The sequence below is a fragment of the Notamacropus eugenii genome, chromosome 1 (assembly GCF_028372415.1).
Source record: "Notamacropus eugenii isolate mMacEug1 chromosome 1, mMacEug1.pri_v2, whole genome shotgun sequence".
NCBI classification, from domain to species: Eukaryota; Metazoa; Chordata; class Mammalia; order Diprotodontia; family Macropodidae; genus Notamacropus; species Notamacropus eugenii.
The window spans coordinates 638926851-638952504 of NC_092872.1; the positions used below are offsets into that span (position 1 = coordinate 638926851).

Consider the following 25654-nt stretch of genomic DNA (forward strand, 5'->3'; position numbering starts at 1 on the left):
AGTCAGGAAGATTCATCTTCCTGAGTTCAAATCTAGCCTCATACACGTATTAGCTGTGTGACCCCGGGCAAGTCACTTAACCCTGTGTGCCTCAGTTTTCTCATCTGTAAGATGAGCTGGAGAAGGAAATGGCAGTTTATCCTAGTATTTTTACCAAGAGAACCCCAAATGACATCATGAAGAGTTGGGTGTGACAGAAACAACTGAACAACACCTAATACGGACCATTGCATTTGACCAGATTATTGTCTCTCTAGATTTACATTGTTGTAATATTGTCTTATATTCTTCTTTTGGTTCTAATTTTTTTTATGATCTTAGACAAATCATTTCATCTTCCTGGGCCTTAGTTTCTTTCCCATCTGTAAAATGAGACAGTGATTTCAACACTTCAAATGAGTATACCAGTGTTTCTCCAGATTCTCCACATTTGTCATCCCTTGAAGTATGATGATATTTCATTATATCTTTATATCATAATTAGTGGGCTCGTATCTTGTTTCTAGCTTTCTCTTATCACAAATCATACTGCTATGCACATTTTCGGACACAAGGGTACTTTTCCTGCCTTCAGTAACCTCCCTGGGATACTATCCCAGTAGTGAGTGTGTAGATCAAAGGGCATGAGCAGTTTAGTAACTTTTTCTTGCATAATTCCAAATGATTGAACCACTTCGTTGCTCAAGCAGCAGTAAGTTACCAGGCTTGTCTTTCTGCAGCCTGTCCAACAATGGGTTTTCCCATCTTGGCTAATTTGATAGATAGCAGTGAAGGAATAGACACCTCAGTTGTTTTATTTACATTTCTCTGATTATTAGGACAGAAATTATTATTAGATATTATGATATGTGATATATTGTGATCTGTGTTAACATTTTTCTCCAGGTGAAACAAGAATGTTTTCATTCACATCCTCAGCTTTTGAGGCTGTCGTGTACCACAACACTCCTAAGACGTGTCTTGAGTGACTCTGTTCCACAGCAGGAAGTTGAGCTGAATGGACAGTTTATTCAGTTAGCATTTATTAAGCCCCTACTATGTGCTGGGGATAAGACAGGCCTTGCTCTCTAGGACCTTACAGCTGTCATTGTATATCAGCAGTACTAAAATATGAAAGAAGTACATTTCTCCACATTTTGTTACTACAGCAAAAGTGTCTCACAGGGCAACTTATAAATAACAGCTAGAATTCATATAGCACCTCAGCCTCTGAGAGGGAGGTATCAGGATTATCCCCATTTTACAGATGAGGACACTGAGGGAGACCGCAGGTCTTTGCCCAGGGTCACACAGCTAGTAAGTACTTGAACTCAGGTCTTCCTGACCCCATGCCCAGTGTTCTGTGCGTGGTGTCATTTGGATTCTAGTATGTAACCCTTTAGGATCATAGGAGACCTCAGAAATCCTCTCATGAAGCCCCCCTCACCGTACAGAATAAAAAATGAGGCCCAGAAAGATTGTGAGTTGGTCAATAGTGTGTGACACCCCAAAGTGTCCTTCTAAACTTTGAGCCAATTTGTACTCATTCCTCTATTCATATTTTACCCTCGTGAGTACCCAGTGAGGTAGATATTGTCACCGTTTTACACATAATGCAGACTGAGGACACTGAGAGATAAGAATTCCCAAGATAAAACAACTAGGTGAGTTCCAGCACCAGGATCTCTCACGTCTCTACAGCAGCTGAGAAAATTCAAACTAACCATAACTTCATCATTTTCCTTCTCGGGGATGCTGAAATTTTACTAAGCATCAAATTCTGAGTGAAGCTTTTCAAATTGTGCAAAAACTTTTCTTTTTCTCTGCAAATGAGTCCCCACTTTATTTTCCTCCTTCTCCATTCCTTTCCCTTGTCCCTCAGGACCTCTTAATAGATTACATATCAGCTGCCTGACAGGGCCTTGAGTTCTGCTATGTTTCAGGCTGTACTTCCCTGTGGAAGAGGCTTACCCAGAGTGGGGGGGGGGGGGAAGGGGGGCTCATTGCCCGTTAGTTGTTATCTCCTGTGCTCTGGAGTCTGACAAGGAAATGACTGACTACAATTTCCTGTTTACCTGGGGAGAAATGATTGAGGGTTCAGGATTCACCTTGGGGGAAATCAATGCAATGGGATTGCTAAAGTGGGAGCTGGAATTGGGCAATGGAGGACAAACCTGAGGAAAACCATAGTGAACCAATGTCACCTTTTTAAAAAGGTCTTCCTTAGTAGCCGGGACATTGACTTTCCTGGTATTGTGATGAGGGCCAGTGTTCCCAGCTCTCCAAGGCAGAATTCCTTGATAGGACGCTAATAGGTTAAGCTATCAGCTCAACCTAGCTGACTAGGGTTCATTCCCTAGAAATTGTTACCTTCAGTCCCAGGGTAAAGTCGGAAGGAAAACTAACCATCTATGGAGTGAATAGTGATAAAGCAATTGTTTACTGTTTTGTATTAGACGGAAGCACTGGGATCTGTGTGAATTGTCTTTGTTCTTAATCTTGTCGAGATTCTTTGAACCCAAGGAGTTGTAGCTTCCTTATGTAAATCAATCAATCATTTATTAAATGTCTCCTATGTGCTGGGTACTCCATCAGCTCTTGTGTTCTATTTTAAGTGTTGAATTCTGACTAAAGTGTCAATGGAGGTCACAACTGCAAATAAACAGCCCCTAACAAGTATTTTTAAATAGTCATCTTGGTCTATAGAAGAAGCACTGAGATACCATTATATGAAACTAAATTCACTTCTGACTTCTACACCTGAGCTAAAGCCTGAGATGGGCTTCTCTAAAGCTGCAGATAATTGATTCTTCCTCTGACCTTTCATAGGAGGGCAGTGTAGTCTGGTTCCTTAAAGGATTGCTTTTTCTTTAAGTCCTGTTGTGCCCTTTAGTGGAGATGCCCCCTCCACTGATAGAGATTACCACCCCATCATGCCTCCTCATCCCCTGCCCTGTCCCATGGTTTCCCATAAATTATTTTCTCTGCAGAAGGCCTTTCTCTTGTGTTCCATTTTGTTTTGATTTGGGGGACCCATCTGCCACCGAAACTGTAACTGCTACTTTTAGTCTCCCCACATGCAGACCATACCCTTTTCCAGCCATATATTTTCTGTGATTTTTTTTTTAACACCACTTCTCATACTCAGAGTGGTGCTGATAACACACTTGCAACTTGTTAAAGAACAGTCATCTTTCTATTGCTTCAGGGGTTATTTGTCATTTTAATTACTCTAAGATTCCTGTGTTGTAGCCATAGAGTATCACCATACTATTGGTGTTAGGTTTTTTTAAAGGGACTTTTTGTAACAGTGAAGAGTTTGTGATTGTTGGATGCTTAGTGCAATTTCCCAAATGTGCCTTTACCTAGGCCCAGCTCATTATCTATCTGTAGCACCCATCCAAAATATACAGGTGATGACTCCATTTGACAACATGCAATCCAGCTGCAGGCTATCATGTCCAAAAATATGCCTTCCTCATCCATTTTGTTTTTCTAGTGTGAATTATTTAGACAAACCTCTTTCATGGCTATGGATTTTCATATAGGCTTTTCAGGGTTCAGAAGCTCAGTCCAACTAACATGGATGCCATATGTGAATAATAATAGTTAACATTCACACAATATATGAGTAGATAGTTCCAATTACATAGGATAGGTAGGTGACACAATGGATAGACTACCAGGCCTGGAGTCAAGAAGAGTCATCTTCCTGAATTTAAATCTGTCCTCAGACACTTAGCTGTGTGACCCTTGGCAAATCACTTAACCCTGTCTGTCTCAGTTTCCTCATCTGTAAATGAGCTGGAGAAGGAAGTGGCAAACCACTCCAGTATCTTTGCCAAGAAAATTCCAAATAGGGTTATGAAGAGTCAGACATATCTAAAAAATGGCTCAATAAAAACACCAATGACATCCTTATTTTAATAGATGATAAAACTGAAGTTTAGAAAGCTTAAGTTCACATAGCTCAAATTAGATGTTTGTCAGACTCTTTGCATGGTACCTGGCATGTAGTATTAGCCATGTAAATGTTAGCCATCACTGTTATCATTGTTATTATTATTACAGCTAATTAGGGTCAGAATTGTGATTCAAACCCTGGACTTTGGGCTCCAGTTTCAGGGCTGTGTACAGTACTGCTATTCTATTTAGAAGACCTAGCCATTAACAATAGGGCATCTTGCTTTTTTCTGAACATTACCTAGGGCTCTCCCATGCCACTTGCAGACATCTTTGGCAAGCATATCACTTTGCCTCATGTTAATTTTCAGTGGATCATTGGACAAAGTGCTCTCTATAAAACAAGATGTAAACAGACTGGATGATTTAGAGGAACGGGGTGGTTCTGGAAGACATTTTTTCTGAAGAGTCGGTTGTATATACCCTACTAAGTCACAAATGAATTTTTTTAAATTGATAAATTAAAAAAAAACTGGATCTTAGATTCTCTCTACCTGTCATCTGCGCTGTCAAAAGGCAGTCTGCTGCAGAAAAATCATCTGCAAAAAGTTTTTGAGCTTTTGTAGAAGTCCTGTCTACCATATACCATTACCACCTCACCAAAGAATTATTCAGAATTTGGGTACAGAGCCATAGGAATGTGGGCAAGTCACTTCACCTCTGGGCCCCAGTTTCCTCATCTTTGCAACAAGAGAACTGGGTTAGATGCTCACTTCTAAAAGTTTCTTCCAGCTTCCCCACACTCTGATTTTATGGTTTAATTGTTGCCTGCTTGACTTTTGTTCATTGAGGTAATGGGCTGTAATAGAATAGTCTTGTTCACTTCCTTCTCTAGAGATGAGTTTGTGGGTTCTCGTAGGTTTCATTCTATAGGATTCTGTCTACAGCAAATGAGCCTTCAAGCCTTTTCACTAACAAATGTGGCCAGCAGGAGCTTCCTTTTTGAAAAAGTAGTCAGCCAAGGTGCCCTTCAAAAGCTGAGTAGTCCTTGAAGCCTAAGAAACACACACCTAGTCATACTTTTCCTCTCTCAAAGGCAGTGAATTTTGCAGCTGATAATGCTCCAACTTTTCTCTCTCACTGGAAGAAGGGGGAAAAGGGTAACATGAAATTATTTAGCAAACTCCCAGTTATCTGCATTATCAAACAGGTTAGAGGCCTCTACCTATAAACCCCTGGGTCTTTCTGTTTAATTAGCAGTGGAGTGAAGTAAATTTCTGACTCCATATTTAAATCATCCAAACACTCCAAGTTCAAGCATTCCAAACTTTGAAGCTTGGGCTCACCATTATGGATCCGGAAAGCAGGTTCTAGAAAAATATCCCGAGAAGTATTTGTTAAATAGATAGTCCACTTGTGATTAATAGAAAATTAAGTTGCAGAATCAGTCAATAAGCATTTTTTCTAGACTTGCTATGTAGAAGGCACTATGCTAAGTGCCAGGGATAGATACACAGAGAAGTAAAAAGCTGTTCCTACTCCCAAAGGGCATACTAGTGAGGAGAAAACTTGTAAATAACTAGGTGCATAAAAAACATATACAAAGTAGATGAAGCTAACCAGAAAGGGAAAGGCATTAGTAGCTGGGGATATTGGGAAATGTCTACTTTTGGAAGGTAGGATTTGAGCTGAACTTTAAAGGAAGCTTGGAAAATTCAGATGGAGAGGTGAAGGGACAGAACATTCCAGGTAGGGGGCACAGCCAGTGCAAAGGCAGGGAGACTGGAAATGGAGTTTCATGTTTGAAGAACTGCAGGCAAGCTAATTAACTAGATCATTGAGTATATGGAGAGGAGTAAGACAGAAGACTGGGAAGCTAGGAAAGGGGTTCATTTATGAAGAACTCGAAATGCTTAACAGAGAAGAGTTTATATTTCATCTTGAAGTTAAAAGGGGGGCTACTGGAGCTCACTGATCAGGGAGTTGACTGACATGGTCAGACCCTGACCTAGCTTTATATCATAATCAAGTGCAGGTTGGATTGGAGTAGAGAGAGATTTGAGGCAAGGAGACCAGCATGAAAGCTACAACGGTAATCCAGGCAGGTGATAGAACCCTAAACTAGAGTTGTGACTGTAGAAATGGTGAGGAAGATACATGAATGAGAGCAGAGATTTCAAGTTTGTGGGTAGCAATGAACCAGATTAAAATAAAAATAGAAAAATTTAACAAAGTAAGTAAAAATACAATAAAACAGATAACAATACATTTTAAAACTAAGCCAATATACTGGCAACAAGGATCCTTATCTACGAATGAGTGGCCCCCTTTTCTATTTGAGTTTGGCACCACTGACTAAGATGTTGCTTCTGTGGGGTTGGGTGAGAATGAGGAGTTGGGATAAAAGTGAGTTTGTGAGCCCGAGTGACTGAGAGGATGAGAGTGCCCTCAACAGTAATGGGGAAGATCAGAAGATGGAGTGTTTGAGTAGAAAGATTCAGAAAGTTCAGGTCTAGACATGTGGAGTTGGATATTCCAATAGGACATCCAGTAAGAAATGTCCCGTAGGCATTTGGTGATGTGTGACTGTGACTCAGTAGAGAGCTATGGCCCTGCTATATAGATCTGAAAATCATTGGCATAGATGATCATTGAACCTGCGACAGCTGATGAGATCGCCAGATTCAATAGTTTAGATCAGGAAAAAAGAAAGTGGGACACTAAACACCCACTAACAGTGACATGGATAAAGATCCTGCAGAAGATGTTGAGGAGAACAGAGGAGGGCAGATAGGAAAATCAGGTGGTCATTCAGTCCTTTCAGTCATGTCCAACTTTCTATGATCCCATTTGGGGTTTTCTTGGCAAAGATATTGGAGTAATTTTGCCATTTCCTTCTCCAGTTCATTTTACAGATGAGGAAACTGAGGCGAACAGGGTGAAGTGACTTGCCCAGGGTCACACAGCTAGTAAGTGTCTGAGGCCAGATTCAAACTTAGGTCTTCCTAACTCCAGGCGGGATGCTCTATCCACTCTGTACCATTTATTTGTCAAAAGTTCTGGAGACTGAAAGACATTGATAAATTGAATTGTTAGGTGTGCTCTTTTCTGGAGTGAGCTCCATAAGTCTCACCAGATGTTAAAGCTGAAAGATGACTTCAGGATCATCCAGTCCATTGGTCTTCTTAAGGATGTACTTGGATTTTTTTTTTCCTTAGGGTCACATAATAGTAATAATAATGACCTGTATTTATATAAAAATGAATATATTGAGTGGCATGATGGTTTAAAACACTTAGAATCATGAAGACCTGAATTCAAATGCTACTTCAGACCCTTATACACTTAATAGCTTTGTGCCTTTCCTAACCTTAGTTTTCTCATCCATAAAATAGGGGAAGTAATAGCACTTACGTCACAGGGTTGTTAGAAAAATCAAATGAGATAACGTTTTTAAAACATATTGAAAACCATAAAACACTATGAGAATACTAGTAGCTACTATTTTTTTTAATTTAAGGTTTACAAAGCAATTTCTTAACAACTCCATGAGGTAAATATTTCAAGTATCCCACATTTAGTAGATGAAGAAATTGAGAAGAAAGTAAGTCCTCAGAGTTTTTTGAACTAGTAAGTATCAGAGGTGGAATTTAAACCCAAGTCTTCTGACTACAAGTCCACCTCTGGCCTGCCTTCTATACGCTGGTACTGCTTGTGATTTTCATTTTAAGCATCACTAATTCTACAAAATAACCCCTCCATCTTTTTATTTCGCAGATTTGGTTTGTCCATCTATATCTTTTGTTGTTAGGATGGAGGTGATGGGAAGGAGACAGCAATGGCCTTAACACTTCAGCTTGATTTGTGAAAACTTGTTGAAAATGTTTAGCATAGACTGGATGATCATCGGTCTGAAATGGTATAGAGGGCATTCTTGTAATGGGCAGGAATTTGGATGCTGTCTTACATGTCAACAATCCCCAGCCCTATTTTTCTTTCTCAGTCCATTAAAGTACCCTTTTCCTGAATTATTAAATATAGGACTTGATTTTTCTCTAAGAGATAGTTAAGAATGGAAAAGTCTAATCATATCTATTCTAGGTAGGAAAATTATGTATCCAACCCTACGCAGAAGTGACCTAGGTTATATAGGCCTTATTTAAACTGAGATAGAAGTTTGCTTGAGATGAAAAAGTTGGCTAAATTTTCCAGGCAGAATAGAAAACGTGGGCTGTATTGATGGTTATACATTGAACATGTCCGGAAATTAAATAAACCACATCATTATATAACACTTTGGGTTTTACAGTGAGCCTTCCTTGTATTAACCCTTAAACATATGTGGGTACTGCAGATAAAATTACTCCCCTGTTATATCTAGGGAAATTGAGGCTTGTAGAATTTGTGTTTTAACCAGAATTGCCCAAAAAGTAGTAATATATAGACTGAAACCTAGCTAGTCTTGACTCCAAGTCCAGCGTACTTTCTCTATAGGATCATGATCGTGGGTTTTAAGAGCTAGAAGGCACTTTAGAAGCTATACAGTTCAACCTCTTCATTTGACATGAGAAAACTGAAGCCCAAAGGGGTTAAATGACATGCCCACGGTCACATAGTTAGTGCCTGAGGTCTTTAATCCAGGTCTTTCTGATTCCCAAGCCCAACTCTATCCCAACTACTATCCTATTCTGTAGGAGCTTCTGAAAGAAATTTCACTTTTATGATTATGACCCCTCCACTATGCCTACCACTCCAGTTGGTAACACAGCAGTCTTCTATTTTGTCATTTTTTTAATCACCTTGACCCATAGGTTTAAAATTTCTTAATCAGGGCTTTTTTTTTTTTTTAATTGAGGGTCTTCCTAGTAGATCATGGTCAATCAAACCCAGGGAAAAAAACTACTGATTTCAGGTGGCCGCTAAGCCTACTGCTTTGAGGTTTTTTCCAATAATCATATACCATCTGTCATCTCCCCCTCTGCCCCCAAATGTGCTTAAATCATCAACACTAGATCCAATCACAATGGGGGGGGGGGGAATTAAAGATATTGGTTAGTGCTTTGGCATAGCTTTTGTGACCATATATGTTCCTTGGAAGAATCCCAAGAAAAAAGAGAATTTGACCTTGAATCATTTCAAAATTGGAGGAGATCCTTTGTCAGACTGATACTCAGCTTGTGGGTACAGATCTTTTTCAGTGTTTCTGAGTTTTTAAAAAAAAAAAAAAAGAGGGCACTCTAGGTGTATAACATAACTAGTCCGTGGAGTAATTTTTCACCTAACTAGTCCTCCTATAAGCAGATGCCTGATCCCTGCTGCTGCAAGGGCAGGCTTCCTTCCACAGGCCCTGTCGCAGAACTGTGTCTTCCCTCCAGTGCCCCTAGGGAGAACTTAGAAGAGATAAAATAATGGGTGAAAGGGTGAAAATGTGGTTTTCCTTCCCACACGATGACCTTATACGTTCATTCTTTCAGTTATGCAATTCACACCCACCCCTTTGGAAGACTTGCCTGGTATTATGGATTGTAAATAAGTTTCAACTTCTGACACATCCTGTCTCTCATGGCTGCCTTACAATTGGAAAATCATGAACATAGAAGCAACATTGTAATAGAAAGACTGTTGGCCTGGGAACTAAGAGATTTGATTTCGAGTACCCACCCTGACTTAAAATCCAGACTAAGTCACTCAAGCCTCAATTTCTTCATCTGTAAAATGAGGAGTTGAAAGTTGAGGACCATTCTGTGAAAATTCTAAGAGTAAAATCCTGTATTGACACTGTGCAGTAAAAACAGCCAGAAATGAGTTGATTAGGGGATAGAGGGAAGAAACACAAGTGGAAAGCTCCCTTTGGCTGATGCCCTAATCCACAATTGAGGTGCACCCTAGGTATAATACTTTATTTTTGCTTACAATAAAATTCTAGGTATTATTCATCTTAGCCGTAAGTCACACAAAGGTTTGTCAGTATTAGAATAAGCAAGTGATCAGTTTCATGTAGTGCATAACGTGGATTTCTAAGGAATCCTACTATACTTTTGGTTAAATAAATAAGGAAACACCCCAATCACCAACACTTCCCTACCTAACCCCAGCCACCCTTACATTTGAATTTGTGTGAACTCAGTGCACATTCGTATCTGCACTATACAGAAAGGAAACTCTTCATTTGAACTCTGGAGACCTAACTTAAAATCTAGCTCTTTTATGTAATTATTGCTAGTATAACCTTAAAGCAAAACGCATTACCCTCTCTGGGCCGTAGTTTACACATCTGTAAAAATGAAGGGAGTTTCCATTAGATGGATTCTAAAGTACTTTCTAGGTTTAAGGTAAAACCTGTAATTCTGTGAATTTATACCCAAATTAATCCATATTACTTTATTTTTCAAACCAGATTTTTTTTAAAAAACATTTAATATGCATCTAGTGTATGCCAGGCATACAAAGGAATACAGTAGTGAAGTGTTTCTGCTTTCATAATCTGTATCACTTTAAAGTGGGGTAAACTCCTTTATAACTGTTAGAATTGTTACTATTACAATTGGACAAAGAGTCTGGTTGTGTTATGTATACTTTTAATATGCTTATTTTCAAATGAATGAACTTTTTATATTAACATGACTCTTGAAAGTATACAGGGCACCTTGAGTACATACTAGTAAAAGCAAATGATCGTGAGACACTTCACCTCTTAGATCCCCAGGAAATTCTCAAAAATTATAAGTTAAAAAGGAGTTGTAAGTCTGAGTCAGTTGGGAGAGTGGCATAACGATGTTATTGGTCTTTTTTTTTTTAAAATTATTTTAACCAAACTTTTTTACTTGTGTCTAAGTATTCAGAAAAACACAGTACTCATCAGGTATTTTGTGGAGGGAATTTTGCTTTGACTGTCAGTTGTACTAGATGGCATCTGAGGTTCCCTCTAGCTGAGGTTGTATTAAAAAATGTCTGTCTGCAGCTTGTAGAGGTTTGTGGATCCTTGCAGTTTCGTCAGCTCCTTTATATGGGGCAGCTATTGACCATCCCCACACACATTTACCCTCCTATTTATTTTTGTCCCCATAATTCAACTTAATTTTCATCTCATCAAGTAAAACTTAGAACCTGCTGATCATAAATTCTGTTGTGATTTTAACAGAACTGGTTTTGCTCAGTGGCCAGGGCACAATTTGGTATTACGATTTTACCCAAAATTATTTAATTTACAGCTCTCTTAAGTGCTGTTCTCCACCTTAATAGTAACTGAGGTGCCTCTCTCTATTTCATTTGAGCCATGCCTTTCCATACTTCCAGCCATCAAAGTGGAACAATGGAAAGTACACAGTATTTAGAATCTGCAGGCCTAAATTCGAACCCTGCCTGTGCCACTATCTGTGTGATTTTGGGAACATCTCTTTAACTGTCTGGGCCTCAGTTTCCTCAACTGTAAAATTGGGATGGGGCTGGCCTAAATAGTGTCTAATGTCTATTCTACAACACTGATTGACTTGCTATGTGATGACCACTGGGATATTCTTGGGGCATGGTGTCTGCTTGAGCAGGTCACTTAAATCCTCAGTTTCCTTGTCTGCAAAATGAGAGCAGTGGGCTAAATAAAGGATTTCTTAGAGCCACCTTCTAGCCCTACATCTTGGATTCTGTGAATCATATGAACTCACTTTGGAGGGAGGGAGATTGCTAGTTGAAGTATTCTGGGAGTCTCTGTGGAAGAGAATATCTTAAGATCAAAGTCCGGTTTATACTGAATACATTTAGTATCCTGAATAAGACTGCCTGACATTTACATACCAGTGTAGAATAGTGTTTAAAGAGCTGGCCTCCAAGTCAAAAAGATGAATTCTGGTCCTGACTCCAACACGTACTAACTGTGATCCTGGGCAGATCACTCAGCCCCTCACAGTGCGCCAGGCAGCTCATGAAGAATGCCACTTGCAGAAAGGTACTGACCAGCATTAGGAGAGGGGATTTCTTCATCTCAGAGTTCCATGTGTGTGTGCATGTATGTGTGTGTGTGTGCATGTGCACACACATACATATTTTCCTATTTATAGTCAAGGTTTGCAAAATTACATACACACACACACACACACACACACACACACACACACACATATATATATATATATATATATATATATATATATATATATATATATACACACACATATATATATATACCTATAAAATTTCATTTCATTAAATGAAATGAGTGCTATTACTCTCCCTATTTTCTATGTGAGGAAACCAAGATTCAAGTTAAATGATTTGCTTGTAAATTATGGAGGGTGGATTCAAATACAAATCTTCCTGACTTTAAATTCAATGCTCACGAATAACTAAAAGTTATCACATTAGGAGCGGATCAGTTTATCTTAGAATCCACAAAAAAAAAAATGCTAGAGGATATTACATTCTTAAGAAAAATTGATTTCATTTTTTAAACATAAATAATTTTCAGTGATTTCTGCAATAACATCAGTGGCATTGAAAATGAATTGTTTTTTAAAAATAGGATTTTTACAAAGAAAATTATTATAACCTTTCTTCCAAAATCCTCTTTTCTTTTTTTTTTTTATTTTGTAATGTTTAACAATCACTGCCATACAATTGTGATTTTATCCCCCCCACTCCCCCCCTCCCTCCCCACGACTGCATACAATTCTGTATAGATTCTACATATACTTTCCTATTGAGTATATTTTCACTATAGTCATGCTATGTAGTCAGACTAAGATAAATGAAAGAAATCGTATAACAAATCAGAACATGATACACAAACACATACACATACACAAACATGATCTGCTACAATATGTGAGTGACTTCCATATTTCTCTCTCTGAGTGTGGCAGGCATTTTGCCTTGAGATCCTCCATTGGGATTTTTTTTTTTTTTTTGGTAAGAAGTTCTTGTGTTATTACAAAAATCTAAGTCTACCAGAAAAAAACTCTCACACACTGTGGTTGTTGCTGTGCATAAAGTTCTCCTGGTTCTGCTCCTTTCACTCAGCATCAGGTCATATAAGTCCTTCCAGGCCTCTCTGAAGTCTTCTTGTTCATCATTTCTTATGGCACAATAGTACTCCATTACATTCATATACCATAATTTATTCAGCCATTCCCCAATTGATGGACATCCCCTTGACTTCCAGTTTTTGGCAACTACATAGAGTGCTGCTATAAATATTTTTGTACATGTGGGACCCTTTCCCATTTTTATGATCTCTTGGGGATACAGTCCCAGTAGTGATATTGCTGGGTCAAAGGGTATGCACATTTTTGTAGCCCTTTGGGCATAGTTCCAAATTGCTCTCCAGAATGGTTGGATGCGCTCGCAGCTCCACCAACAATGAATTAGTGTTCCAACTTTCCCACATCCTCTCCAGCATTTATCATTTTCTTGTTCTGTCATGTTTGCCAATCTTATAGGTGTGATGTGGTACCTCAGAGTTGTTTTGATTTGCATCTCTCTAACCAATAGTGATTTAGAGCATTTTTTCATATGATTATAGATAGCCTTAACCTCTTCCTCTGAAAATTGCCTGTTCATATCCTTTGACCACAAAATCCTCTTTTCTAAAGTGGGGAAGAGAGAGCGCAATAGAATGGCGGAGGGTTATTAGCAGGGAATGATTTCAGAGAGACTTTTTGACATGTATTGTGTCTATTCAAAGCACTACAGACTCTCTTTATTAGGCTCCTGAAATGGAGGAGGGGAGCAAGTTATCCAAATCGGTGATCTGATTGCTGTGGATAAGGCTGTGGTCATGAGCTCAGTTCCTTAGAGTCTGGTTAGCTCTTCTTTATCCTATAGACACTGATTGCCCCTAATCCTGGCCAGTTACCTTGCATATATTTTAATAAGAATGACTAAAGTAGAATGTATAGATGTCTCAGAGCAAATCTAGCCCCACAGCTAGAGAGAACTCTTGTATGTAACAGGCACTCAAGAAATACTGTATGAATGAACGACTCGTCCAAATAATAGTAGTGTTCATTTTGATCTGTGATAATAACCATCTACTACCCAAAACTGCTTCCTACAAAATCAATGCCTATATGTAACACCCTAGAAGAATCCTCATTTTTAAGGGTCTCTGTAGCAAAAATCAGACTCAGATTTAGAATTTTTTTTCATTGAGTACATATTTATTTCCTAACTAAAATAACCACCAGCCATCTCTGCTCTCATTTTAACTGAAATTGACCACTAGGAAGACCAGACATGCTAAATCCCTAACTGAAAAATCCTAACTGCTTCCACATTTAAGAATATAAACTTGAAAAAAAAATTTTAATTAAAAGAAAAGAATATAAACTTCATTTTTCTCAAGACCTTGTAGGGAGCTGTAGTGACAAAAACTGTTGAGCTCTATCTCATACTGTGACAACCTAGTCCTTCAGCAAGTCTTGCTACCTCTCCCAGGAGAAAGCCCATGATTTGGGAAAACCAAAACAGGATGCTATAACTGGGAAACACACAATATTCAGAAGCTAATGCCACTATCTAGTAATTGAGGGGAGGTGTTTGTTTTAAATGAAAACAGGTTTTTGCCGGTGTGATTTAACATTACTTTCTTTCTTTTCTTATCACATAGCATGAATTAACATTTCTTTCCCTCTTAATACAGACAGCTACAGACAGTTCTTCTAATTCTTCTCAAAAGAGGGAGCCACCCACCCGGACAATCTCTTCTCCCATGTCCTGTGAACACCGGAGTATATATACCTTGGGCCATATCCATGACCAATATAGCGCCGACCACTATCAGCTTGAACAAGTGAGTACCACTCATCATTTTCATAGCCTTTCCCCATTCATTGGTGTCAGCTTCTTGAGAGAAGCATCAATTTCTTGCCTTTCTTCATATCCCCTGTACTTAATATAGCTATTTGCTGCACAGTAGTACTGAATAAATACATGCTGACTTCAAGGCCAAACTCATGTCCTGCCTTTTCATTGAAGTTTTCCTAAACTAGGCCACCCTACAGTGATCCGTCCCTTCCTCCTTTCTCCGAATCCTTATTGTTCCTCTTATCTGTTCCACTGCTGCCTTGTGTCACTGCTAATGACTCCTTTTACGCACGTATCCTGTCACCCCAACTAGACTTTTAAGTGTCTTGTGGACACAAGCCATGTCTTATACCTCTTTGTATCCTGTGTGACTAACATATATAGAGTAGGCTCTGACTAATGTTTGTCGTCAAGGAGAAGTGGGAGGTTTTTTCCTGTTCTATGTAAGGTGCTAATACCATCATCTGAAAGGATGCCTGGGATCAGTTTCATTTAAAAACTAAATCCATGCTTCTTATTCCATGAACACCAGGGACATCTTTGAGCGTAGGCATAGCTCTGTATCTGGACACAGTCTGGGGGGGAGGGAAATAGTATCAGGAAAGACAGATGAGGTAAGGAGTCCAAAACTTAATTCTCTGCTACTCTAACCTAAGGAAACCAACTTTCAAGACTGGACAAATCTTTATATAGCCTTGGGCTCCTCTCATTCAGGAAGAGTTTCGGTGAAGTCCACAGACTTTGGTGGCTCTGCACCCCACTTGAACCTGCTTGGTTTCATGGCCTTAGGCTATATCCTTAATCCTGTTATCTCATAACTATATGACATTGTTCACAGGGGAATAAGGAAAGAAATCCATAAGCAAAATCATGTAAAGCAGCTTGGTGGCAGAGTGGTTAGAGTGTTGGCTCTGGAGTCAGAAGGACCTGCATTCAAATCCAGCCTCAGACACTTACTTACTGTGTGACCTTGGACCAGTCACTTAATCTTCCTTAGTTTCCTCATCTGTAAAAATGAGCTGAAGAAGGAAATCACAAATCGCTCCAGTACCTTTGCCAGGAAAACCCTAAATGGGTCATAGAAAGTCGAACATAACTGAACTGAAATGACTCAACAACAACACAAGCCATCCCTACTACTCTAAAAGGCAACTCTAAGTGGATAATGAAGCTAGCTAGAGTTGTCTCCATAAAGACCTTGTGTGGTTGTTTGGTTTGTTGTTTTTTTTTTAATTTAGTGACTTAAAATAGAAATGACCTATCTTTTTTTTCTGGTAATAAAATAGTAAAGTTTCCTTTTCACTGCTCATGTAGATTCAGTTCTCACCCCAGGACTCAACTTACCATTTTTGTCTGTGATGATCATTTTTCATTTGTCACAGAGACTAAAAAAATCATCAAGATCGTAATTCTCAAGCTGGAAAGCACCTCAGAGGCCATTAAGGTTTTCAGTTGTCAGATAGAGAAACTGAACCTAGATCCTCTGGTTCCAGAACAGTTATCACTATACCATGTTTCCTCCCATTATATGCAGTCCTCTCATGGTGTTGTCCTAAATGCCAATTGACATACTTTATGTTTTTAATAGATTATTTCTGTTATACTTGTGGCCTGAGTTATTACTGGAGGACAGTAGGAGAAAGTAATCTAGTCTGTTCCAGCCTCCCCATTTTACAAATGCCTGGCACACAGTAGGTGCCTAATTTCCCTTTCTTCCAGCCCTCTAACATTCTGTGATCCTATCCAAAAGACCATAGATGAGGGCAGGATTCCTGTGAGCTCAATCCCCTGGTCACCCTGGCCTTAAGTGAGGAGAGCAGAGACCATGCATGCTTTTCTCTTTCTTGGGGCTCCGCATAGTGCCTAGAATATACTAAGTGCTTCACTAACTGACTTTTCATCCCAGTGAATCATTCTAGCAGTTGTCATCTATTAATTTGATGATCACAGATAACCTGTCAGCCTCCCTTCTGCTGCCTGAGCTGTTCTTAAAACCTGTTATTGTTATATCCTTATTGGCTTAACTTCCAACTAGATTTTAAGTTTTTTGAGGGCAAGGACTAGTATTTTTTTTAATTACTCCTACAGTGAGATTGCATAGTGTTTTATACAAAATGAGCACTCAAGGAATATTTATTAAATGAGTTCTTCAAAAAATGCCTTTGACCAGCATTGATTTGGGGGGGGCGGGAGAGGAGGAATGCCAGGTGTGTCAAAGAGACAGTCTTAATTGTGATTGGTCACTGATATTAAATAAATCACATTTGTGTGTCTCCCACCCTGTTCTCGAGCAGTCCATCCCAAGACCATACCGACAGGTCAGTTTCCCAGATGATGAGGAAGAGATTGTCCGCATCAACCCTCGGGAGAAGATCTGGATAACAGGGTATGAAGATTACCGGCATGCTCCCGTGAGGGGCAAATACATGGACACGTCAGAGGATGTCGACTCCTACGTGCGCTTCGCCACCAAGGGTGATGCCTCTAAGCATGACTACACCTACCCATATGTGGACCATTCAGACTTCGACATGGGGGACGACCCCAAAGGAGGGGGTGGAGGGGGCGTGATTAAGACTCAGCCCAACCGAGGCAAGTCCCGACGGCGGAAGGAGGATGGGGAACGGTCACGGTGTGTGTACTGTAGAGACATGTTCAACCATGAAGAGAACCGAAGGGGTCAGTGTCAGGATGCCCCTGACCCCATTAGAACTTGCATCCGCCGAGTCAGCTGTATGTGGTGTGCAGACAGCATGCTCTACCATTGTATGTCTGACCCTGAGGGAGACTATACGGACCCTTGTTCGTGTGACACCAGCGATGAAAAGTTTTGCCTCCGGTGGATGGCCCTCATCGCCTTGTCCTTCCTTGCCCCCTGTATGTGCTGTTACCTGCCCCTCCGAGGCTGCTACAACTGTGGGGTGATGTGTAGGTGCTGTGGTGGGAAACACAAAGCAGCTGGATGAAGACAATAGCCTGTTTCTCTATCTCCCTTTCTCCTTACCATGGACAGGGGCTGATTCCCCTGAAATGGGAGCCTCTTCACCCTAGCCCTGCTGTACCTGGAGACATCATTCCAGCCTGGGGAACCCATCTGATGGGTCTGCCCCTTGAGCTCCAGCCAGCCACTCTTAATTGTTCACACACACACACATACACCCCACCCCCAGTGTTGTAATGAAATTAACCTTCGGCATAGACTATTGTATTATTAATAATCTGTAATCCAATGATTGTCTTGTACATGTTTATATTCCCTGTCCCTGCCCTCCCCAATCCTTCTCTCCTTCCAACTTTCCACTTCAAAAGGAAGGAGACTACTGTCTGAACTGTTGATTTGCAGGGAATTTTTTTGGTTTGGGGTTTTGCAAAGAGCATCTCAAGACTGTATCTTGTTAAGCTTGCCTTGACAAACCACCTGTACCCAGCAGACTTGGGGTACCTACCAAAATAAGTGAGAATGATGAAATCCCACCAGAAGTATTTCAATCTGCAGTCAGTTATTATGTGTATAGAAGGTGTGCTAGCGTGTACCACAACACGATTCTACTATTACCATTCTAAAGCCAAATTTCTTATGTCATGTAAACTGCAATTTCTGTTTTCAGTCCGTCATCATTTCTTTTGCAAAAAAAAAAAAAGCATTTAAATTATTCACTAATGGAAAACATCCGTTCATGCAAAGACAATGAAAAAATAAGCCTTAACATCAGGAGGAGTCCTCAGACTCCATGTGTTTCCAGCTAGAGCTGGAGAAGCAACTTAAGGTTTCTATGAGCTACCCAAATAGTTACAGAAATAGCATTTAAAGGATTTAAGTTTTAAAAAGGGAGGCAATATGATGTAGTGGAAAAGACAGTGGACCTGGGTTCCAGTCCTAAGCCCCAGAACAAAGAAGTTGGGTGTGACTTTGTGTGGTTCAATGAAAAAGCCACTGGATTTGAAATCCGAGGACCTACTTTGAATTCTGGCTCTCCCGCTTACAGCCTATATGATGTTGGGCAAGACACTTCACTTGTCTCAGCCTTGGCTTCCTCATCTACAAAATGAAATGAGGAAGTTGGACCAGAGTGACTTAAGATTTCATCCTGTTCTAAATTAGTGATTCTATGCCACTTCACCCTCAGTGGGTCTCAAATTCCTTATCAATAAAATTACAGGTCTGATCTCAGCTGATTTCCCTCTGCAGAATTCTGTAATATGATGATTCTAGGATGGGAATTAAATGATCACATTCCTCCCTCAAGTTCTCCATCTTAGAGTAAAACACTAACCTCCAAATAATTTCTATTTTGCTCATTGTTCTGCAGATGGACAGTAAATATCCAGAGCAGACACAAAAAGCAGTTGTCAAGATCCACTAGGATTTTAGAGAAACACTAAGGTTGTGGTGAATGAAACCAGAAGCTTTTTCAAAGTAAACTTTGTATTAACTATATAGAGGGAAAAATTTTAACTGTCATAAAGCTTAAGATTTAGTTTTGTTTTTGCATTTCTTAATCACTTCCACATCACCAAATTCCAAATTTGTACTTGAAAAAAATAAGGCCATATGTAAAATACAAAAACTTCCCAATGCCTAAGTGTCTTTCTCCCTTGACTCAGCACCCGGTCTTGATGTTATCATTAGGAGTGTGCAGATGTTTCCAACAGACTTGTCCTAAAAAAAAAAAAATGTCTTCTCTCTATGTACCAGGCTTGTAATTAGCTGGGGAAAAGAGTATTTTTCTAACTTATTACAAGGAATAGCCAAATAATTTTTTTATTGAAATAAGAAAAAAATGAAAAATGTAGAGCACTTAGCGGTAACTAGCATAGTACAATCAGAACCGTTCCAAGGCCGTTAGGGGTAGGCATGTCCATCAACGCTGGCACTGCTCTTCCTGCCATAATTTCTTTCTGCAGTCAGTTGCCAGTTGAGTGCATGGCCTGATCCGCCCCTCCCTCCTTATTGCACATGGACATCGTCTTCAAGGAAAGAGATTCTCTTCTTTTTGCCAATTACATTGGAAAAGTGTTTGCCACGATTAACCTTCTTGGGAATGTTTTGTTTTCTTCCAGTTCTCGGGGAGTTGATTACAGTGCTTGGAGTAAAATTATCAACAACAAAAACCGTACCCAGTGTGCTTTTGACCTAGAGTCATCAATGCTCAGTTCATGGCAGTTCCTGATTTAAGCCTTCTAGCTGGAGAGGGGGCTCAGAGGGAGATTTATCTGATTCTCTAGAATCGGAAAAGAAATCTGCTGTCCATGGTAGCAGATGACCAATCTTGGTTAGCAACTCTGTCAAGCATCAAACCAGCCTCCAAAGGCTCCTGTGAGAGCCAGTGTATTCATTCACTCTGTGAATCCCTGGAAGGTCTCAGTCTCTACAAAGCACAACAAACACTAACCCAAGTTTCTGGTCAGATCCCAGTTTAAGTGCTCCTATTTATTTCAGTAAGAAGACATGCTCCAAAGCAGCCTCTCTGTACATGGGATCTTCCTCCTCTGTAACCTGTCGTTGAAATCTTCCTTGGCCCTGTATCCCCTTCAACACCCTGGGGGCTGACCCTCACAGCCCCTACTACACGTGCTCATTTTTCTGAAGACAGTGTAAAAGGGCCCAAAGACAGACCCCGTGGGGACTTTTGTAAATATCTCTCCCTACTCTCCACACTGCAGCTGAACAGTGTGTGGTACTTTCCCAGTCAGCTTTGCAATACTGACTTCAATCATCAGAGAGAGAGAAACTATTCAGATTTTATTTTTATACCTGTGGTAACAAAATGTTAACCAAAATTTTTTTGTCATCGTTGCGAAAGTTCTCCCACCCACCCCAAGCTATTTGCTCACATTTACCAATTAAAGTGCCTGAAGCATAATTCATTATGTACCTGTATCCTAAAAGTCAAAACCTGTTGTATTGATTTTTTATAACAAGCCTTTTTACCTCTGTGTAAAAAAATATATATACACGTGTATGATGTACATTTTAGTTCTTAACTTTTTTTATGGTTTCTAATATGTTTGATCAATGTAGTTATTGCTTTAAAATTTACCATGTAAATATAAATACATCATATCAGATTGCTGCGTCCTAGAATGTTTGTCTAGAGATTAGATGGGGGAAAAGGAGGGGATGTCAGGGTTTTTTCCAGTCTAGATGAAAGGGGAGAGGAAATCTACACCAACACTCAGGGACTTTTTGCATCCTGCTTCTTCCCAGCCAAGGTGAGTAGTATGTCATTGTCCCCAGAGGACAGCAGACAATTCTTAAAGCAAATACATCAAGTGAGAGGAATGTTCTCTTCCAGGGAGATCAGCAGCTGCTCTATTCCCAGGGCTGACTTTCCCCTATTCAGAGCTCCACAGAAAGGAGCTTCAAGGCTTTTCCTGTGTTGCTGTGGATAGGGGTGGTTATGTCTGAGGTCTGAGTTTGGGAGGACTTAGGTTTTTTCAGAAAGTATTGGAAAAAATAGAGTCATTCCTCTAACCAACTTCTCAGGTTCAGTTAACTTCATTTCACTGTTTAGTCCCCCAAGAATTCATGAGCTGGGACAATAAACCACCTCAGAGCCAAAAAAAGGGGATTACTTTTGAGAGTATTGGAAGGAAAGTAAAACCCTATTGTAATGTAACTGGAGCGCACTCCCTTTAAAACTACCAAAGTTCACCAGATCTACCACACTACAGTCTAACCATCTTCCTGCCAATTCTGCTGTGTGAGCTCCTCCCCAAGGAAAGAAATCAAATCAGTGTCCAGCATACAGTAGGCATTTCTTTGTTGCTTTTTCGTACATTCACTCAAAACAAAATATATGTGATATAAAAAGAAGTATTTAATTTCAAGTCAGAGCACTTGACTTCAAATCAACAGGTGATCTCTGTAGGCTTCACTTGTCCTATATATAAAATGTGGTTGGGACTAGATCCCTTCTAGGGCTGGAGCTGTGGTTTTCTCTGTGTATGTATAACTCTGGTGTGTGTGTGTGTGTGTGTGTGTGTGTGTGTGTGTGTGTGTGTGTGTGTGTGTGTGTGTGTGTGTTTGTGTACATATATATACAGGAGACCTGTTCCATATTAGTTTTGAATATTTGATGGTACCAATCCCCAAAAATGATTAACCAGCTTAGCTCAGCCTTTTAGTATACATTGTAACAAACCATAGCAGACAGAGTGGAAGGCTGGGTTCAGAGGACTTGACTTTGGACTTCGGTTCTGATATTCATGTAATCTCAGGCGAGTCCACTCGTCTGGGTCTTCTATCTAAAATGTAAGTTGAAAGCACTTGGTGCATGGAGTGAGCACTTGATAAATGCCTATTGACTGAAAGGGTTAGACTGGATCCAAGACCCCTTCTACCTTGAGAGATCCTGTTATCTCCACCTCGGGGCGGGGGGGGAAGTTGGGGGTGGGGGAAGAGCAGGGAGCGAGGAGAGGAAATAAGTTTAACATAGGATCTTGATCATCCCATGATTACTGCCTATGTGACCTTGGATAATCCCTTAACTTCCCTGGGCCTCAGTTTCCTCATATGTAAAAATGAGGGAATTGGACTAGAAGTTCTCAGAGGTCCCAGCTCTAGTTCCTTTGGTTCCTCCATCTTTATTATAGAGGATGTCTCCCAATGCCCTACTCTGGAGGGGACTGTTCAAATTTATCTTTGAGAAAATACCACAAGGTTCTGTTTTTAAAATATGTTTTAGGGAGAACTGAAACACCATTCAGCCCAGCAGATTGGTGAGCATAGATACCAGTAGCCTAGAAGCTGAGATTTCTTTTCCTACCTTGATTTTGTTCAAATTCTGGCCACCACAAAGGCTGTGCAAACATGCATGATTCCTGCAAAAATTCCCTAGGTTTCCTTCCAAGCAAATATAGCTCAGAAAAATTCCGAGGTCACTTTCAGCACAAACCCACAAAGGAGATAAAACTATTTCTTGGAGAGGAAAGCAGAGCCATCCTGATAAGACTTTTGTCCCTTGGGAGCATTGGACTTTTTTGACCTTGGCTCATGTTACCTTTGGGGATGGAAACTTGTATTTATTAAGCACCTGGTAAGTGCCAGGCACTTCCCAACTATCTCATTTGATCATCATGATAACCCTAAAAGGTAGGTGCTATTATCCCCATTTTACAGTGGAAGATTGAGGTAGACAGAGGTGAAATGGTTTGCCCAGGATTGTGCACCTAATAAGCATCTTCATTTGAGCTCTGGTCTTCATGAGTTCAGGATGGGCACCATCCACCTTGGGATAGCTTCCTCCCTTCTTCCTACTATTAGTCACCTGACCTTTGATTTTGATATCTATATTCCAATATAATTGGTTTCTTTTTTAATCCTATATATTTTATGCTTTTAAAAACATTATTCTGAGAAGGCATCCATAGACTTTACCAGACTGCCAAAGGGGCTCTGTGACACAAACACAAAAAAAGTTTAAGACCTTCAGGCCTAGATCTGCAGGAGGATTTTTGGAAGAACATAGATAAGAATTACATGGGATGACAATGCAGAAATAGATTGCAGTCTGCACCAATGGAGGGAATCCCCTCACCAAAGATCACAAATTTATCCACATAAGGAGGTAATCAGGCAAACTGAGGTTCACTTCCTGACACAGTGAATGGAATTCTTATCATCTGGAGACCTCTTTGATCTTATAATTTGTGGGATAAAATGGCAAAAAAAAATTTACTCCAATATCCCAATGGATCTGCTAGATGATAAATGGATAGAGTCAGGAAGACTTGAGTTCAAAACCAGCCTCACACACTAGCTGTGTGACCACTTAACCATTGCCTGCCTTGGTTTCCTCATCTGTAAAATGGGAAAATGGCATCTGTCTCCCAGGATAAAATAAGATTTGCAAAATGCTTTGCAAACCTTCAAGTGATATATGTCAATAGTACAACATAGAGACATTTATCTGAAATTGTTGGAAAATTGAAATGATGTTCTGCCGAGGAAACAGTAGGGCATAGAAGATGGAATGTTGAATTTGGAGGCAGGGAGATATATGAGTTCAAATAATATTTCTAGCCTTTACTAGCTGTATGACAGTGGGCAAGTCTCTTATCCTCTAAGTTTTCCCCTACCCACCTCCTGTAACTCTTTAGGACTAATCTCCTAAATCACAAGTTGTGATCCAAACAGTGAGAGGAATCACAGATTCTTCCTGTAGTGTTCTGTAAGAATGATTTAATTTTTTTTTATCTAGTGGGAAAAAATAAAATGCATGTTAGTTCTCTGATGAATTCAGAAGAGGTGAGGTAGACCATTGCACTCTTGTTCCTATAGAGGTGAATACTTTACAATAAGTTTCTCACTCCTGGAAAAATCAGGAGTGCCAAAATCAGCTTCTGTATAAGCTGCAGGACAAAGATACTTTTTAACTTGATGGGCAGATGGAGGATACTTTTCTCTGTCTTCTTAAAATTGGGCTCTGCTGAGCTTTAGGCTCCATTACGGTTCTGTGCATGTAGATCCAAAGTGCTGCCAAATGGGCTGGCCTTAGGAGAAATAGTGAAGAAGTCATCAGCTTTCCTTTTCTGTGCCTTCCATCTGCTCTTGAGGGTGTCCTAGTTAATTATCCAGACTCCATAGGAGTCCTTCTCAAAACTCTTCACAATGCCGTGAAGGTGACCCTGAGTTCTCAAAGGTTATGCCAGCAAAGTTAAAGTTAGGGCAGGTTGTGCCAAGCTGGAAAAGTTTTGAGTATAGGCCTGATGACAGGTTGTCTCCTGTTCAAGGACCAGCCTAGCTAAATACAGAGAGGCTTATCACCAGAAAGTTGGCCACAGTAAAATGAATTCTCTGGCCATGGCAACCCATGAAACAGACAAAAAAACAAAAGGACCCAAAGTCCTTTGACTTCTGTTTCTGCTAGGACAGTAAAGGCCTGGATGAAAGGAGGGACAGATGGTGCTGAGAATCATACAGTGCTCTTATCTACAAATATTCATTTAATTTGTGCTGCTCTTAACGTGAAATCTTTCCCCCCGCCCAGTAACCAATAACTTGGTACCATACTGAAGAAATAGAATCCCTTCCATGTTGGCATTCTTGCCAGTGAAGCCAGAAAATACTTGCTTTTTTACATTTTTATGACAATTATAACCAGAAAAAGCAATGAGTCAAGAATGAGTGTTAGCAGAAGGATAGCTCAAATGCTGTACTGGTACTTGGAATAATAATAATGAATATTAAAATACTTGGAATATTAAAAGGAACAAAGGAAAGCCCCTCAGCCCATTAGGGTCAATGTGGAGGGGGAAAAAAAAAAAAGTCTCTTAAGATGAAAGGGGGCCATGATCTCTCTGACAGGAGGAATATCCCCACCGGTGGGATCACAGATCTGTCCAAATACGGAAGTAAGGAATTAGAAAACACCTCCAAAACTATTGAATGTCATGGGCTTTTCCATCATTTATGTCCCTTCCACTGTGTGAATATTAAGAGTCTCTGGTGTATAAGGCACTTGTTAAACACTAAAAATGGAGAGATGAAAAATGACACGGTTTCTGTCCTCAAGGAACATCCAGTCTAATAGAGTTTTACAGTCATTGTTATGAGCATCAAGTATCATACTGAAAATGAAAATACAGTGTAATTGAGTTCTGATCAGTAAAAAATAGTCCTGCAAGGGTAGCATCCGGAGTGCTATAGCTCAGAAAGTACTGAGACTGGCAAGGAGAACTATGTAACAATAAAAAGGGGGATTGTTTTTAAAGCTATCAGAGGGAAAGGTAAAAGCTCAAAGAAGGGATTGTATGTTGCTTGAGATGGATAGGATCTGTACTTTGGGACAATCACGCTGGCATCTGGTGGACAGGACAATGATAATTGCTGACCACAGCGGAAGGCAATTTCTCTGTCTCTGTCTCTCTCTGTCTTTCTCTCTTTCCCATTTTTGCTCTCCTTCTCCCTCTCATCTCTTTTATACACCTGAGGCTAACAGATTAAATGCCTTACCTAGAATCACACACCTAA

At 40.0% G+C, this 25654-nt stretch overlaps 1 protein-coding gene across 1 annotated transcript in view; it reads left to right on the forward strand.

Moving 5' to 3' along the window:
• SPRED2 (sprouty related EVH1 domain containing 2) overlaps window positions 1-20748 on the forward strand; it is a 172670-nt gene extending 151922 nt beyond the window's left edge. Inside the window, exons 5-6 of the mRNA XM_072635393.1 lie at window positions 14516-14665; window positions 16974-20748. Of these exons, the coding sequence (XP_072491494.1) occupies window positions 14516-14665; window positions 16974-17645 (822 nt within the window). The 3' untranslated portion in view covers window positions 17646-20748. The remainder of the gene's footprint in view (window positions 1-14515; window positions 14666-16973) is intronic.
• Window positions 20749-25654: the final 4906 nt, after the last annotated feature.